The 18,987-nt window shown below is 37.5% G+C and overlaps 1 protein-coding gene across 4 annotated transcripts in view; it reads right to left on the reverse strand.

Annotated features, from left to right (window-relative positions):
• Positions 1-2,183: 2,183 nt before the first annotated feature.
• LOC129759456 (uncharacterized) overlaps positions 2,184-18,987 on the reverse strand; it is a 39,152-nt gene continuing 22,348 nt past the window's right edge. For all 4 annotated transcript variants that reach the window (XM_055756921.1, XM_055756919.1, XM_055756918.1 and 1 more), the window contains 3 exons: positions 15,995-16,596; positions 14,120-14,670; positions 2,184-5,609 (listed from right to left, as the gene is read on the reverse strand). In XM_055756921.1, coding sequence (XP_055612896.1) covers positions 5,593-5,609; positions 14,120-14,670; positions 15,995-16,596 — 1,170 coding nt within the window. In that variant the 3' untranslated portion in view covers positions 2,184-5,592. The remainder of the gene's footprint in view (positions 5,610-14,119; positions 14,671-15,994; positions 16,597-18,987) is intronic.

Raw genomic sequence — 18,987 nt, forward strand, 5'->3', positions numbered from 1 at the left:
TCTCATTGAAAGCATGAATTGATAATTGGTAATAATAGAATGTTCAGTCAATAAAAGAAGTTCTGCAAACCACGTGATAAAGAATTTGATATGTCAACAAGCATCACAAAGAGTTCATCAGAAATTCGAAACACACAGGGAGTTAAAAAAATTTTTGAAAGAAAACCTAATTGCCAAGTTTTGTTAATTTTGCTGTATAAAACAGATTTTCTTGTTTGAAATTGAATCGTTGCCTACCAAATGGCGATTAAAATATCAATTCTTGATGGAAACCAATCAATGGCAATTGGTTAGAATAAGTGTAGGCATTTTCTTCGGCCGCCTGAACTTTTACATACGAAATACAGGGTTTTAGGTGGTTTTAGTGAGCAATAAAGCATTTGCTATTTATTTTTAACGTCTTTCACGAATAGTCTAATAAATTTGTCGTTAAAATGTTCACATGTTATTATGAATAAGTGGCTTATTAAAACAGGATAATCGTGTGCTTTCATTTTTGAAAAATTTGCTTTCAGAAAACATGTTTGAAAAACTGTTTCAGTTATCTGATATGATTTTTAGGTTATAAATTATATAAAAAATATTATTATATAAATTGTATCATCAAAGAAACTTGAATACTTCATAAAATAAATTTACGGTGATTAACTCTTCATTTCAAGAAAACTTGGGCCCTAACCATACTTGGTCAAAAACTCATTTGTTATTCCTGAACGTATCAAATTTCGCTTTTTGAAATACATTTTTTGATATCCTTAGATGTAAAACGCCTTCAAGTAGGCAACGAAATTCAATTTTTGGCTGATATCGTAATTTGCGAGTCAGCAAATAAAAATAATGACGTTTCGCTTTGAAACTCGGTCTTTCTCAAATGTTAACAGCACTCTAAATTTGAGCGTTAAACAAGTGGTCTGGCGCGAATTTTGCGCTTATTTTGGTATGATTGATTTAAATTAAAATTCGTGAAAATCAAATGAAATATAAAAAAATATAGTCATCCGAAGGGGCATACGATTGGAAAAAATAAAGGCTGAAATTTTATTAGTCTGCGCCGTTTGGTTTGGCGTAAAACCTTAAATATTAATCATGACAAATATCAAGTTTCACGCAGATTCGATTTATTCTTTTGTTTCTAAGAATTTAAGTCATTTTTATGAAAATTTCATCTAAGAAATGATAGAGAATCTTGTTAACCGCAACAAAAATAAAGAAAAACATCTTTCGTGGCCATAAGTATTTTTGAAAAATAATGGCATGGGCCATCATACCCCGCTGGTGTGTTATGTACAGTTTTCCCCTAGGTATGAGACGAACTTTGTTGTCTGTTGTTGTTTTAGGAAACCTAAGAACAGTCTCAGTGTCTCCCGAATAAACTGGGAGGCGCTGAGACCGTCTCCTAGTGTGGGCTAGCCTTTAGATCGAACTTCGAAAAAGGCAAATGCGACAAAGGTTTAAAAAAATCGAGTTATACGAATACTAGTAATACGTTCCACTTTTAAGAATAAAATTTTGTATTTGATATATTAAGCTGTGTGTCGTGATCGATTGATTTAATTAGCCGTTATCGTCAGTATCGTTTTTTCACAACATTTTTCAAAACCGACATTTCTTTCCGAAGCTAATCTATAAAATGACTTTTATTTTTCAGATCCCCTTGAATTTCCAAGCCTTATGTTGTTGCAACTTATTATATTTTTAATTCAATTACTTTTGATATCATTTATGCTCATGCTAGTGCAGTGCCATACTTCAAATACGGTTTTCTAAAAACCAGCGAAGTTGGCGTATCCGCTCTAGTATCTGTATACCAATATTACCGAAAATGTTTGCATTTGTTTGAAACTTGTATATTAAGTTATACAGGGAGGAAGGTATGTGGAATATATTTCTTTCACAACTAAATCGTTTTACCAAATAAAAAACTCTCAATAAAAAAATGACCACAACAGATTGATGGCACAATTGATTGGATAACGTGAAGACGACACACTAATAGTATGCGCCTACAGTTATGCAAAGTATTCGAACGAAACCCGATTTTAAATTGGCTGCGTTCTTTACACCAAACGAAACTGTATAATGGTTCTGAAAAATTTGAAATCCAAGCAAACTTAGATACTTTATATGTGTTATTTTTATGGGGACAATATTTCGGCATCAAACATATTTAAAAAAAAACAAAATTTATGGTATTTGTCTTATGCTTTATTATCGAAACATATCAATGTCTGTTGTGTGTGTATGGGGTTTTCGTGTGTGTGTTGTGTTGTGTGTTTGCGCACAACAGCACACACGTGTGTAGGGTAGGGTATGTATGTGTTGCACATAAAGAAAACGTACAAAAAATCATAAGTTAATTTATATTAATATATAATTTGCTTACTAAACTTCGCGTTATCATCGCTCGATCATTCATCAATCGCCGTTCGGGATTGATGTTTAGTTTTTTTTTCACCTCAAGTTATGCTTCTTTTTCGCTTCAAATTATCTCGCGCGCATTCTCGTTTTACTTTTTTATTTTCATTGTCGCTACTACATATTTTCGATCGTTTACTCTCGGATTAGTTTCCGGTTTCTTTTTTCTTACACTCAACAACGTAACTCTGTTCCCTTCCCTTCTTCACTTTAGTAATGACTTAACGGATTCGCTTCCTTTCTGACCACCAACCAACAAATTGGATACCCTTTCGGTCCGTTTTTACCTAATGCACCTATACTGCACTTGATACCATTTTCCTGCGTTTTGATAATTTCTTCGAAAAAAAATGTCCCACTTATAGCATATGTGTATGTATGTTATAGAATTTTTAAATGTTTTCCTTAACGTTTTTTTTTAATAATTACACATTTGAATATTGTGTGTGTGTTTTTGGGTATGCAGATCAGTTGCTTTGCTTCTTTCTTTTCATCATCTCCTAGTGCGCGTGTGTTTTTTTTTGTCTATACATAAGTTAACAGATTAGAATACTAAGAGTTATTATAATCAGTTTTTTTTTTTTTTTTGTTAAACAGAGTTCCTTCATTATTTTATAATTAATCAATTCTCTAGTCCACATGTTACCTATAGTTTTTTCTTCCTCTTTCTTTCTTCACTAATCAATTACCGTTTTAAAGTCTCAGCGACCGAGCATGCACTGAGGTGTTTCTATTGTATTTATTTTTTTTTTCTAGCTGATTTCAAGTGGGAGTACCTAGTTTTGTGGGACAATTTTATCCTATACTATTCATCACCCATTTCTTGAAATGATATATTGGTTTTTTCCTCCATCTTCTAATCTAATTTTAGTGATTTTTTTCTGCTTAAATTGATTTGATTTGTTGTTTTGAATATATTTGAATATTTCTTTGAGTTAACAAAACATAAAATGTTAAACTTAAAAACTTAGAAACAAGCTGAATTCAATTCAAGGTTTTTTTGATTTTTGTTTTCTTTTCATCAATCGTTTTGAGTGTAGTCCACAATTTTTAGTTAAGAATCAAACCGTTATCGAAAGCTTGAAAGGCTTATGTCTGATGCTATTGCATTTTTTCTTTCTTTTTTTTACTTTAAGCTGATTATTCAAATTTTCGGGGCAAACATTGATACATTGTTACTCGTAGAAACGCGATTGCAAAACTTTTTCTTATCCGTTATCCAAAAATATATGTGTTTGATTTCAAATATGTATGCAATTGGTAATCAGTATAAATTTCTCTTGCAAATGTTTGTTTTTCCCTATTCAAGTTTTCGGTATGGTGTTTGCTGTTGTTCAATCAATAGTAATTGTTCTAGATACTTTTTTTTACAGTGCTTATAATGATTGAGTTTGTGTTATTGGTTTGTTTTTTTTTTCTTATTGTTCTCTTAAAACTTCAAATATCGATAAAATGTATTTATTTTTCTCAGCAGTATGTTTTTTAGCAAAATTTGAGTTTTAACTCGTACAGTTGCACAACTTTAAGCTTTTAAGAGGGAGCCGATATACACTTTTTTTTAGTTTTATTTTACAACGATTAGCACCAGCGTTGGCAAAAGCTGTTTTTCGAATTGATAGTTCGTTTAATTACATTAAATAAAATGTAAGGAAAGGAAGAATTATTTTTTTCTAAATCCTCATCCAAGTTTTGAAAATAAACTGATAAAGAAATTTGATTTCCAATTGAATTTTTGATACAAAATTCCTATATATTTTCAAATGAATATTAGATATTTCGGTTTATTTCTGTTGAAGTACACAATCTGTATATTTGACAAAAAAATTTATAGCGAAAAGTGAAAAATAGGTACAATTTATGTTCACTATTATTATGTTCAAAAATAAACAATCTATACCGTACTGGTTTCTACAATTGATACATTTTTTTTCATCTGTGTAAGTATTAAAATATAATCTGAGATGCCTTTCGAAGTTCTCACTCGACAGCCAAGAACATTCCGATCATGGTTCTATTCTAACAAAATTTGTCGTAGAAATAGACACTTAAAAACAATAAACATGTTTCCTTCTAAAGTTAACAATCCTCTCAATATCGATCCCTATAAGGCGGTTTCTCCTTTCTATAGGGAGACCTATCAAAAAAAAATTTGTAAAAAAGAAAACCACTGAAGAACATTGATCCATCAATTCGGAAAACAGTAACTTTTCCTCTTGCTTTTCCAATCCATTCTAGCTTTTCCGATTTTTTTTTTTTTTTTTGCACGACAAACTGCCACCATCACATTTGCTAATTTGATTTTATCTCTCTGTGTAGACTTTGCCTTTTTTGTTCAACTGCTGTTTTTCGCACGATTGGTTATTTGAAAAATTAAATAACGTGAAAACAGGAAACAAAAAAACTCTAGCTCTCTAGCTACGCAGAAATATAATTTTCATCCTCTACTAGCAGCTTCCTGGCATGCGCGGAAATGTTCTGTGTGTGTTTTAGTTGTTTTTTTTTGCGGCATTAGCGTTTTTAGTTAATGTGTTAATAGTAATAGTAGAACTTCTTTTGATTTCAATCGTATTATCAGTTAATAATAGGTAGGTAGCTATCGGTATCGCTAATATACACTTTTTAGCAAATTATTTAGATCCGTTCCGTATTCCTTTCATACATGCTTTTTCAATTGCGTTCCTCAACTCACCTAACTAACTTCTCAGAACTCACTACTAGGCTAACAATAATCAATCGCTCAAACACTGATTACTTTTTGTTGAAGCCATACCTAATTACTTATCATTTTCCTTCTTTTTGTTTCTAACGTTATAACAAAATACTCTCTTTCACTCCAAATCCCGATCGTCTCGGTCGCCTAAAGCTCTCTTCTTGTTGAATGGTTTTTTCCCTTAAAGTTTAAGTCAGTTTATTTTTTGTTTGTTTTTAGTTATCCGCTGCTGCTGCTCGGCGCCACTTTCTATAACTTTATCCTAATCCATGCGGTTACTTTCGACTGCCAGAGATTTCACAATTCGCCACCATTTCCAATAATCCTGGTTCTATTTTGGATTGTTCTGCCAGTCTGCTGGTCCTGAGGATTCTGATTTGGGGTGGCTCATCTTAGGCAGACCAATTTCGCCGCATCTACTGCAACAACCACCGCGCGATCCTATTCACTCGCTACGATTTACTCGTTCACAAGAGCGACAAGTCTGAAATTGATACAGATCACGATTAGAAAAATATAAAAAAAAATTATTTAATTTTTTACGTAATTTAAAATTAAGATTTAGAAGAAAAAATTTGATAAGGAAGACACGTGCTTGTACTGTTTTTGGGTGGTTTTAAATTTTACCTTTCAGCCCCTGAAATAGGAATTGGAAAGTGAACCTTTTGTGTATGATACATATAAATAGGTAGTGGAAGATTGTTGCACAATGTGGAAAGAATTGAGAAAATACAATTTCTTAAGTCAACCTTTAAGGGCGACCACATTTATCTGATTAACTGGGAGAGACTCGTGCTGAACTGGATTCTTCAGCTCATCTACTACCTTGAAAAAAAATAGGGTACACCCTATTGTTCCCTTTTCTTAAACGTAACCATAAATAAATGCAACAGTTGCTTGCAGAACCCGAAACCTTTGGTTTTACAATAGGTAGAGTTTCACCAATTTTCAACCGTTTGTGTATTGGTGATGGTTGTGAAAATGTGCTTTGGGGTGTTTGGTGTAAATTTGAGGTAAAAAACGAAGGTGTTGTGTGGGTGTTTTTGCGTGATTTGACGTGTCGAAGCATACATTGACTATAAAAAGAAAGGAGATAATTTTGAAATCTCAACATCGTAGTAAATCCACCTACGTTGAAAAATAATCGCAGACTAACTACTTTCACACTACAATAATATGATCAACAAACGCTAGAATCAAATTTAGGAAAAATAATTTACAAAAAAAAATCACATGACATTTACAATACATGACAGTTTCTAATTTCGGTTGGAGTTGGAATTAGTTTTTGAGAATTTAGAAAAGACTGTGGTACTAGTAGGGGAAAGTCGGGTAAAACGTACACTTTCAATATTTCGAAAATTAAAATGTTTGGTACAAATCTTATGATGGGATAATGTTCGCCTAATTGTATAAATACTTTCGAGACCCAGCAAACAAGGTCTCATAATAGTAAACAAAACAAACAAAAACTTTGAGGATCCATTAATTGATGTTATTTTCTCACCTCAGAAAATAGTTCATAGCACGCAAAATTTACGAGAATTTCAACCATTTTCAAAGGTGGAGTATTTATTAGGCTTCTGTTCAACAATCTGGAGGAAAATCACCGAATTTTGGGAGTAGGGCTTGAGCGACAAACGTTGATTAAATAAAAGTTGCTAAGACCGGTCTTCAAAATACCTTGGCAAGAGCAACTGTCAATCGAAAAGCACTCAGCATGTCAAACTGGCCATAAAAACTTTAAAAACTGGATCCCCGGTGAAGACAGCGCCCATAAAATACGGAATTCCGAAAACCACGCTGTTTCGCTTATAGACTCGGACCAGTTGGTTCCATTTTGGTTTAAAAACGTCCTTAAATACTTAACTCACAAAAGCAAAGTACAGCCAATTCGATCTGCCATAACTTATTAGACAACCTAGACAAGACCTAAGATATGGTCCAAACAAATTTGCATGTTTTGTTTTAACGATCGGACTTGTGTAGCCGATGCTTGCTAATGTCGTCTCCTAAAATTACGTTGAATCGGGAGGACCTACATGAAGGGTTCTGAAAGCTCACTTTACGAAATTGCGTTGAACTGGGAGGACCAACATGAAGAGTGTTCTGAAGATTCACTTTATGAAATTACATTGGATCGGGAGGACCAACACGAAAAGTATACTGAAAACTCACTTTATGAAATTGCGTTGGATCGGGAGGACCAACATAAAGAGTGTTCTGAAGATTCACTTTATGAAATTACATTGGATCGGGAGGACCAACATGAAGAGTGTTCTGAAAGTTCACTTTAGGAAATTACGTTGAATCGGAAGGACCAACATGAAGAATGTTCTGAAGATTAACTTTATGAAATTACGTTGGATCGGGAGGACTAACATGAAGAGTGTTCTGAAGATTCACTTTACGAATTCATGTTGAATCGGGAAGACCAACATGAAGAGTGTTCTGAAAGCTCACTTTACGAAATTACGTTGAACTGGGAGGACCAACATGAAGAGTGTTCTGAAGATTCACTTTATGAAATTACATTGGATCGGGAGGACTAACATGAAGAGTATTCCGAAGATTCACTTTACGAATTCATGTTGGATCGGGAGGACCAACACGAAAAGTGTTCTGAAAATTCACATTGTGAAATTGCGTTGGATCGGGAGGACCAACATGAAGAGTGTTCTGAAGGATTATTTTATGAAATTACGTTGAATCGAGAGGACCAATATGAAGAGTATTCTGAAGATTCACTTTACGAATTCACGTTGGATCAGGAGGATCAACATGAAGAGTGTTCTGATAGTTCACTTTATGAAATTACGTTGAATCGGGAGGACCAACATGAAGAGTATTCTGAAAATTCACTTTATGAAATTACATTGGATCGAGAGTACCAACACGAAAAGTATTCTGAAGATTCACTTTACGAATTCACTTTGGATCGGGAGTACCAACATGAAGAGTGTTCTGAAGGTCACCTTAAACGTGTTTTGACAACCAGTCGAATTAGCGTCACTACTGAAGTCTCAGGAGAAAGGTGAGGTAGAGTGAAAAAAATCGAATGAAGTTTTGAAAGTCGTCATAAAGAAAACGATAAACATAGAAAGTAAAGTTTAAACGAAGGGTAAGCTTTGGGACGAGGTCCAAGTGAATATTGATTGATGAGACAAACAGTCATGTAACATTAAGATATTGTACTATTGACGGGATGTCTGAAGATTGATTTCGATTGAAGTTCCAATGATCAGACATCAGTTATCATGAGCTTTCAGTAGGGTTGCATATTGATTCTGAGAGTTACAATCCAAGGTTGAGAATCAATTCAGAACAGAATTGGTTCCAATACAAGAAAGAAGAAAAATCCACCATTTTGTTTTTATGTCTTTAGAAATAAGTATGAAAACTTAATCAACTTTGTATGGTGTGGTCTATATGGTTGTTTGTTATGTTTGAATCCACTCAACATTGTACCAATTTGGCTTTGATTTCAGCCAAACTGGCGTTATGGATATAAAAATCTTGGGTTACAGAATGAAGCGATGACAAGTTATTAGAAACCTGATTCAACCTTCAACACTAAAAGTTGAGTTATTAAAAGGGATAATGTGGAAGGGCATGGAGTCCTAGATAAATCCTAAAAAAAATTGTAGAACAACACAATTTTTTGTGACCAACTCGTTTAAAAGCTAAATATCTTCAGATTTAATTTTCAAAAACGAACAGTTATGTATCTATTTTTTTAAACTTTTATGTAGGGGGGAGATGTGTAGCCGATGATTGCCAATATCGTCTCTTGGAATAAATATCGGTGACTCTCTCGGCAGTTTGGTATTGCCTAATCGATCACATCTCGCTCTCGCATTGCACCTCACTTCACACACACACACTCAGATGAGATGTGTTTCCCATCAGTCCTCGTTAAATCGTCTCGGAGACAGGATTGAGTATATTTTTTCCCCCGTTCGGCAGACTGGCTACAAACAGAACCTGCACAGGACTATTTGATGAAAATTATCAGAAAATGAAGATAGTCTTCAAAAATATTTCAGCCTAATATCGATGAAGCAAGTTCAACTCATTAGCTTCAAATCAGCTTACCAGATAGACAATACGTTGTTTGGTAACAGAGATACGCGTGAAATAAAAATGCATGTTTCAGAAGATTGATCCCAAACTTTTGGCTGTTACACCATACTGCGGGGTGATCCTAAAATTTTGGACGAAAACTTAAGTAGCTATTTTATTTATTTTAAGTACATTGCAAAATATCTGCAAAAAATTAAACAAATGAGTTTTGATAAGCATGAAAAAAGAATATAATATTGAAATTTAGTCCACCCCACCCTGAGATGATCGGGTTTGAACTTTAAGTGCAGTTTTTTTTTGGAAAAAGTCGCAAATTTAAGCTAAATTTAGGTAATACTAGCTGATTTTACCCGGCCTTGCTCGGGTTCACATAAAATATAAATCGAAATGAGTTGTTTGACTTTTTGAAAGCTTTTTGTTCATCATTATAACAAATTGGACCATGTTTGGCCATGTGAGCTTTGTAAGTTTAAGAAGACTAATTAAAGTTTTATTTGGGATTATTAGCAAAGTTTGTCGTTTTCATATTATTAAATAACTAATAGTTTTTAGGTTTGCTAATAGAAATTTAAAAAAATTTCCCTTTAATGCTTATTCATTCTTTCACGAAAAACATTTCAATCTTAGGTCGCCAGGTTGAATTGAAATTTGAGGTAAGTCCGGTCTGGCCCGGTTTCCCGGATGTTGTTGCAAAAAGACCGGATTTTGCCCGTATTTATTCACATCATTTTTAAAACGTAACATAAACTGAGATTTTATCATTATTATAATTTTTCATTTTAACGTTCAAAAAGAAGTTTTAAATGGCAAGTTTTAGAAAAATCATGACCCGTGTTTGGAAGCTTGATAGACAATTTAAAATCGTCTTATGTGGTCTGTTGAAAAAAAATATTACAAGTATATTTTTCGTTATTTTTACTGAATAATTCCGCGGTTTTGACTAAGTTTGCCCGAATATTGCCAGGATATCGGTTTGAATATTTTGAAATCAAATGCTGGATTTGGGCAGGTTAAAATTGGCTGGATTTGTCCGGTCCCGATATGGCAAATCTGGCTTACACCCAAATTTTTTTGGGAAGCTTGAATCGAATTAATTTTTTTTATCAAATGATACCATTTTTTTATCTTTTCCATGGGTTATCTTATCCCATGTATTAAGCTTGTAAACAAATGTTTACGACCTCTTTTCAAGATCTCCCGTAGAATGGAAAACCCATTTAAGTTTTATTTTGTACTTAATATGAAAATCCAAAAATATGAAAATGGTTGGTTCCTAAAAGCTGGAACATTAGTTTTCAGTCCAAATAGTTATTCAACTGAAGAAGTCTATTTATAATAAACATGAATTAATGTATCCATACTTTACACACTGCATATTCCAGTAGATTCTCAACCACTGTTCTAATCAATATATTTCTAACAGGCGAGTAGTTTTTTTTTTCCTAAATGAAGGCTCATGATTGCAATCAAATGCCTCGCACCGATACCACGTGCTTTGAACATTAGAAGGAAAAAATACCCGCCAAAATTTCTTTTTTCAATTTTATTTTGCTCAGCAAGCTTTGATTTGCTTTCCAGTGTACGTGAACTTTCCATGGTCGTTTCTAATACCCGGCCCATGGTGATGGTGAAAACAATCCAGCCAAAAGAAACGAATATCGGTTGACAAAATGGGTGCCATGACTTTTGGTTCGTGGGAATAAAAACGTAAGTTGTATGGGAGGGTCCCTTTTCTTAGGTGGGAGGGGCTCAAAACTATTACCTTGACCTTTCTCATGTCCATTTACATCACTGTACCAAATTTAAAGCTGATCGGTTAAGCGGTGTGGATTTGTATAAGGTGCATATATATACAAACATATATAGCCCAACTCATCTTTATATATTAGAAGAAAGATAACCTTAACTTACACTTTTTGTCAAAAAAATACAAAGAAGGAATTTCAATATTCCATAAGCTGGCTGAGATATGGCCGATCAAAATGTTCATGTGTTTGGCAATCCCTAACCTTTGGGCGGCAGTGTACGTACTGGACATGAAAAGTGTGTTTTTGTTTTGCATAAAAGGATTTTTAATCCGTTTTTTTTTCTTCGAAAGATCAGTGTTCGGTACTCATATTCAAGTGAAAGCAGATGAAAGTGGGGAACTCTTGTCAATAAACACTGTAGGCGAAGACCGTTTAGTATCAAGATAGTCGGGCTGATTTTCTCTTGAACGAATCGTTGGCGACGCCAACAGAATGTTTATGGTGCTGCTGCTCTGTGAGATGGGATCTAAGCTTTGTAGCTTTCTTCTCAAGCATTGCAGCTTTCCATTCGAGCTTCAAGTAAAAGCACATCATCGCACTAAACAAAGAAAATCTAACTTCACTTCACTCACACAATGATGGTGTTTATTTTGTTTACGGTAATGTGAATTGCACTTGTGCACGAGTGTGCGTGAAATATGTTTAAACTAGAGGTTCAACCCCATCCCGTAATCTCTTAGTTGGCGCTAGTGTTGCGTCGCCAAAATTTCGTGGAAGCCGATCTTTAGGACCTGCTGTAGGGTAACTGCAAACGACACTACCGGGGTAAGTGCAAACATACCTTTTAGCCATGTGAAATCCCCTTTCCAGGGTTTTATCGCCAAAATGGTTCAGCATTATGTTAGAACGGTCAGAAAAGGGGGTCCGGAGTGTTGTCAATGCAGTTGCAATCCGAAGATTTCGCGCTGGTGATTGGCAACCTTGCCAACCAGCGACGACGAAAAATTTATCACTTTGGCAATCGGAAAACCTTTCTTTTGTTTGGTTCCGACACTTGGAAGATGTTTGATACACAGTAAACGAAAATTACCGAGTTCGGTAGTTTTTTTTACCGAAATCCTAACATCTGTAAATCGTTTAACTGTTCGGTATTTTTTTTCGGTTAAAAATAAACGAACATCGGTAAATGAAGAATCGATTTACCGATGTTCGTTAATTTTTTAACGAAAAAATTACCGAACAGTTTAACTATTTACACATGTTAGGATTTCGGTAAAAAAAACTACAGAACTCGGTAATTTTCGTTTACTGTGTAGATGTCTGATCAACATGAAATGTCGTCAGAGTTGTCGCTGTCGCTGATGTTAACGAAAACTCCGGTTTGGGTATTCAGCGACAATATCTGAAGCAGATATTCAAAATTTTTGAATGCTTTTTTATATAAAAGCTTAAAACAACTGCCCGTTTTTTGTACCGAGAGTTTTTTTAGGTTAATTGGCCCGTCTCATCTCTATACGCTCAGCAAGTGTGCGTGAGAAATGTCAAAAACATCTCTATACAACTCTATATTTAGCAGATATAACGATAAAAGTTGACAAAACACTGGAACATGTATTGAATTCAACGCCGCAAGCAAACAGATTCGTGGGAAGTCATCAGGCTGGCTCTACGACGGACCAAATCTTCACATTACAGAAAATCCTCTAAAAATGCCGTGAACACCGAGTTCCTACGCACCATCTTTTTGTCGACTTCAAAGCCGTATATGACACGATCGACCGTAACAACTATGGAATATCATGGACGAGAACGGCTTTTCTGGGAAGCTGACCAGACTCATCAAGGCGACGATAGATGGAACGCAGTGCTGTGTGCGGATTTCAGGTGATTTGTCGAGTTCATTCGAATCGCGCAGGGGACTTCGACAAGGCTATGGTCTATCCTGCATGATGTTCAACGTGGCTCTAGAAGGTGTTATTCGACGAGCGGTAGGCGAAATGCGGGGCACGATTTTCCAACAGATCCAGTCAACTTATCTGCTTGGCCGATGACATTGATAAAGTCGGCAGATTATCTGCGGCGGTTGAGGAAGGAACCGAAGAGTCCAGTAATAACAAGGTCACGATCGACGGCGACGAGCTGGAGATAGTCGAAGACTTTGTTTTTTATCTCGGCTCACTGGTGACTCGTGCCTACTATGAACTCCACAAGCGACTGCGGTCGAGAAGACTTATCCCTCGCAGGAAGTGTAACTTGTACATGACGCTCATTAGACCGGTTGTTCTCTACAGGTACGAGACATGGATATTGCTCGAGGAGGACCTGCGTACACTCGGAGTATTCGAGCGTCGAGTGTTAAGAACCATCTTTGGCGGCGTGCAGGAGAACGGAGAACGACTCTACGGCGAAGCCAGAAGGTGGTTAAGGCTGGCCGGATACGCTGGGCACTGTCCTGCAAAACAGGTGTTCGCTACGAACCCGGTAGGAACAAGACGAGCAGGGCCGCACCGAGCGAGGTGGTGATAGATTGAAAGTTTTAAAAAGTAGCCGTGTCGATCAGAGTTCGTTACGATGGGTAAATCAGCGCCGGATGAAGAGGTCTGCCGTTGAGCACGAAAAAGCAAAGATTTCCAGTCCAAGAAAATGCTAACCTATAAATAATCTAGTCCAGACTTCAAGATACACACGCTAATACTCATGCACTGAGATGCTCCAAAGATGGATATTTCGGAATCAAAACTTTGTAGCTGAAATTGTTTATGTTCATGAGTCACATCTTGGAGTGGATCCTTGATAAGAAGTGGTAAAAAGATCCCAAGCTAATTTTGAGTTCATTTGACCAATTCTAGTGGACTGCTCAACAATGCATCTATGGGATTTTGACACAATTTGTCCTAAGAATACTGATAAACGCACATGTTTGGCATAGCTTTTAAGCGTATTGATCCCCAAATTTATCTTTAAGAAACTTGAACCCTTTAAAAACCAATTCCAAACTCCAAACTTCTACCAATGTAAACAGATAAAAAATTGATACAAAAATAAGAAGAGCCAATCTACAAAAAGGGGGAACATAAATCGCAAACCACAATGAGACACTTGATTTGTAGTGGTAGTAGTAGTTAGATACAAAAAGGATCACGCTTTCTCGATCGTTGTTTACCTCGATTGTCTTGACTGTCCGACGTAGCGGCTGCGACTAGCCTCGTAGAGTTGGTGGTGTTGTTGGAACTGTTATTAGTGTTATTGTTTAGGAAATTGCTATTACTGATTAGGTTGGTGATATCGTTGATATTACTGCTACTGCTGTTGCTGCTGGTGACGGTTGCGGTAGTATCTATTAGGTCAGTAGCGAAGGGATTCGTTGTTGTATCACCACTGCTTCCGGTGTCGAAAAGATCGATGTGATTGTTGTTGTTGTTGTTAATGTTACTACTAATAGCGAAGGGATTTCCGTCGTTGAAAATCGGAGCTGTGGGTTTTGATCCTTCCTCCGATTGTAAACTAGCGAAATCGATCAGCTGATTGGCGCTGCCAGTTGTGATGCGTTCAGCAAACACCATCGATTCCGGTTGTTGATTGTGTTGCTGTTCGAGGGCTTCTTGTTCGAAGAATGATGGTGCTGTTACTGGTGTTTCGAATTGCGCCAGGAATTTGGCGGCACCAGTGTTGTTGTTGTTGCTGCTATCGGCGACAATCGGTTCGCTTTGTGCACTGATTAAGTTGTAATTTTTGGGTTTTGGTCAAATGGGTTTTTGATTGTTGGTTTTTTTTTCAAAAAAATTTTGGTCGCAAATTTACAATGGGAAGAAACGAAGGAAATTTGAGAAAATTAATGGAAACTGAACTTAAGGGTTGTTGAGTTTGATTCAGTACACAAGTTGAGACATATTTTCCACTAAAACAGCCTTAACAAAAGTTATGCTAGTTTCTAACACACCATCTAGCGATTTTGCCAGCAGGAATGATGAAGTTTGCTAAGGACGCAGATTAGGGTTAAGGCTGCGGGGGTTTTTAAATCAATAAAAATATTGATGATTTCTAATTGGACACCAAAAAAGGGAAGATGCAGGCGCTTTTTAACGGTAGTGTAGTACTAGATTATAACCAATGTATTCATGATTTCTGAACTGGAATAAGTAGCAGATTTGTTTTTAAATCAAAGCCTAATAAACTTTTCTAATTTCGTTCGACCTGGGATTCAGTATTACTTTAGAAGTTAGGAAAGACAAAAAACGATCTTATTATTATAATAGGTTTCCCAAGTTGCTTTTTTAATGAACTAGTACTACACTACCCACAAATGGCTGAATGTTTTTATAACACACGCAAGAATATAATGAATGCTTTAGGAGTATGAACAACAACTTGACATGGGTAAAAACCTAATGGTGTGTGAGTGTATTGCAGGTGGTTGTAGCCAATTCGATAATGTTTTTATCAATCACATGTTCAATTTAGCCAAAAGTGCCAATACCGGACACATTGTGGAGGCACTTTATTTATGGTTACATGTAGGTTCAAGAGTTTGAAAGGTGATTGAATAGAACAAAACTTTGCAAACACCCAACATCAAACAACACACGACTCTGAACACTGGACACTTGAGACAAACAAGAACGAGTTAGCTACTACATTTGGTGGTACATGTCCTTCAGTACCTTTTCTTTTGTATTTTTTTGTTTGTCTCCAAAGGAAGATTGAATGTTGTTATAATGCGCCTCTGTTAGTTTCGTTTTTATTTTGTTTCTATGTTCAGATCGTTAAGGGGTAATAGCGCTCTATAGGTTATCTAGATATCCGATACGCGCAATCTAAAAGTAATCGAGAGATCACAATAAGAAAGTTTAGGATTAACATTAGCTCCAACCCTTGCATTGGGGATTGGTGTTAACTGCCTAGTTTTCGGTCAGTTTTCCGGGGAGGTTCAGACCAATACAACATTTCAACCCAAAGCAGACATCGCTTCTAGTACTTCAAGCGCCCAAATTGTACGTACGACCAATTTTTGAAATACAAACAAAACTTCAATACTTACAACACGTTATCAATACTGCCGTTCTTGTGACCGTTCGTTTGGCCGGCCATGATGGCGTCCTCGATGATCAGTTCGGTCGTTTCGGCGATCGATGTCGCACCGGGCGTCGATTTGCCATTGGTGGTGGCCACGGCCGGAAGCACCGAACCGGACGATTCCAGTGATGATGGCTGCAGGCTACTGCTGTTGCTGCTGCTGGAACTGTTATCGGCACCTCCCGCGTTACTGCTGTTGTTGTTGAAGCTACCCAATAGCAGGTTCTCCTTCTCCGTCACCGACTGTTCGTAGTTCATGCGATCGTTGTTGTTGCTGTGATTGTTGTTCACACTGGTGCTGTCATTGTTGTTGTTGATGCTATTGCTTGCGGCATCATCGTGCTCTTCCACCGAGTTGAGCGAAAGCGATTGGACGGCCTGTTCCAGGGATGGCGACGAGGGCTTTTCGCTTGGGGCACCAGTTTCAGCGGCGACCTGGTCCAACGAACCGGTTCCGAGCATCACCGAGTTGGTCATCAGTAGCGAAGAATCGGCCACCGATGGATTGCTGGAGCTGACGATCACACTTTTGCTCATTGCACTTTCCTTGGAGGCTTCCTCGGTTTGCTGGAAAAATGGCATGAAATAATTAGTTTGATAAAAGAACGGTTTTTTCTAAAGCTGATATACACTGAAATCCGTGGAAGATGGACAATTTACTGTTAAAATTACAGGAAAGGAAATTTTCCTTTGCTGTAGTTAAGGTTTCGGATCTAAATGGTATTCCTAATGAAGTAATAACGATCGCGATCATGAAATTTTCAGAAATATTCGATCGTCACTGCAAATTCTTCAAAGAATGGCATGGAAATGGCAGAAATCGGACCTAACGCCAAGGATCAAATTAAAGACTCGATGTAATAAAGGTCACAGCTGAAGTACTACAGGGGTCAATACTGAACCCAGTTCTGTGTAATTTCATATCTAACGATATTTTATCATTGAGCCTCCGAGAAGAAGTAAAGTTAATCCGTTTCACGAAGATATTGTTCTTCTAGTAACAAATGATACAGAAATCGTCCAGTTCCGTGCATCATATGGAATAGAAGCGGTAGCTTCCTGACAAATTTTTGGGACTTCAGTCAAATCATTTGCGGGATCAATTCAACGACAACAGCCGCAATTAAGAGAGTAAAGACTAGGAGATCCAAAGCAGAAATCGAAAGATGCTATTGAGTTTGGTATAATCAATTCGGAGTAGTGCTCTGTAAAGCTGGAGATTATCCTTAGGTATAGCAACGTCTCGTCGGAGACATTGCTAATATGCATGTAGCGGTACTCATACCCATTCCCTCGAGAAGGGAGGAGATGTCAGGCCTCGAGTCTTCAGGAGGAGAGGTTTGTGTGGTTTCGAGTCGCAAGAGGAGAGATCATGCCTTTAAGCAACAAGAGGAGGGGTATAAGTGTTTACCTCGAGGGTATAGGTGTTGATGACTTACGAGGAGAGGTCAGATCTCGACTCGCTAGAGGAGCGATCGGGCCTTGAATCATGCAGAGGAGAGGTAAGTTTACGTCAACCTCAAGTCGATGAGAGGAGGGGTCTGATCTTGAGTCGTGAGAGTAGAGAACAGGCCTCGAGTCGCGAAGAGGACAGGGTTTTGTGGGGACCTCGAGTTATAGCTATGTAGCAGATGATTGTTAGTGTCGTACCACTCGGTCAAAATCATCTACTGCCAGGTTGCCGTTAAACGGTTTCTTCGTTTATGACAGACATGACAGAGCGAAACAGCGCCCAGTTCTTCAGCAACGACGGCCTAGGTAAGTGGGCGTCTTCTCGGTCAGCCATACCGAACCAGGATAACCTTCATAATTGGCGACCTTGGCAGGACTCGAACCTGCTATCTTCGGATCCGAAGTCCGAAGAAAATAGCAAATTCTCAAGCTAACGCGGCCTACACGGGAAAGTTGACTCCTTGGCAACCGTTTCCAAAGGACGTGCCTACTAATCGATTGCGGAAAGAATGGAAGAAGTATAAAGAAAATTTTGAAAGCACGACTTCTCTCTATAGTGTGTCGAACCCCGAACAACTGTCAAAGATTCTATATCTGTCACTAGGCGACAAGATGCAGAACATCGTTCGAGCAGCAAAGATGAATCCAATTTTTGTCGGGTCGACCTGTTGGGTGTAACCTATCATGCTCGTCTGACCGAGCGCTCGAGATTCTGCGGGTATAGCGAAAAAGATGCAGATCGTTTCATCCATTCCGAACTGATTAAAGGCCTCGGAGATTAAGAGGTCGCTAAGTCAGCTCGCAGGTTCAACGCCTGAAATTGTACAAGCCGCAACACGCAACAAGATAGTTGCTACTGGAATCGATCTATCCGCAAATCCCCAAGTTTTGGCGGTGAGTTAAGCAAGGGAGTTTGGAAAACGTCAGGAATATGGTAGAAGAAATCCTGAAACGGCTTCAGCAGGGACTAGCAATAGGGCAAGCGTCACAAGTAGAGGTAGATCCGGAAACGCAGGCAGAGGTAGAAACGAGAGGAATGGCATCCCTTGAAGATCCTCGGAATCAGCAAAACCCCAGATCAATACTTATGGTAAAGGGAGGCGTGGGCGCCGATCGATACTTGGTAGGACAACGGTCAGCGCTTTAAACTTGCTCAAAGTTGGACGTCAATAGTTATGAGAGCGAAACAGCGGTAGCAAAGAACAAGAATGACTTTCGGCTTGTTGTAAATATGAGGGACCCAACAAAGCAATTTAAAGAGAGTACTTTAGATTCCCCACAATCCAAGGATTCTAGAGAGCTTACAAACTTCATGGCTGAAAAAGGGATGTTCAGGTTTACTAGGCTAATGTTCGGCGTAAATTGTGCACCCGAAATATTCCAGAGAGAAATGTGTAGGGTTCTCGAAGAACCGCCTCGGGCCATAGTAGGGACCAAGACTTGGGGTCCAAAACAATCGGAAGCCTTCGAGAAAATAAAGACTAGCATTACCGAATGATGATCATA

This window comes from Uranotaenia lowii, unplaced genomic scaffold (assembly GCF_029784155.1).
Source record: "Uranotaenia lowii strain MFRU-FL unplaced genomic scaffold, ASM2978415v1 HiC_scaffold_158, whole genome shotgun sequence".
In the NCBI taxonomy this organism is placed as follows: Eukaryota; Metazoa; Arthropoda; class Insecta; order Diptera; family Culicidae; genus Uranotaenia; species Uranotaenia lowii.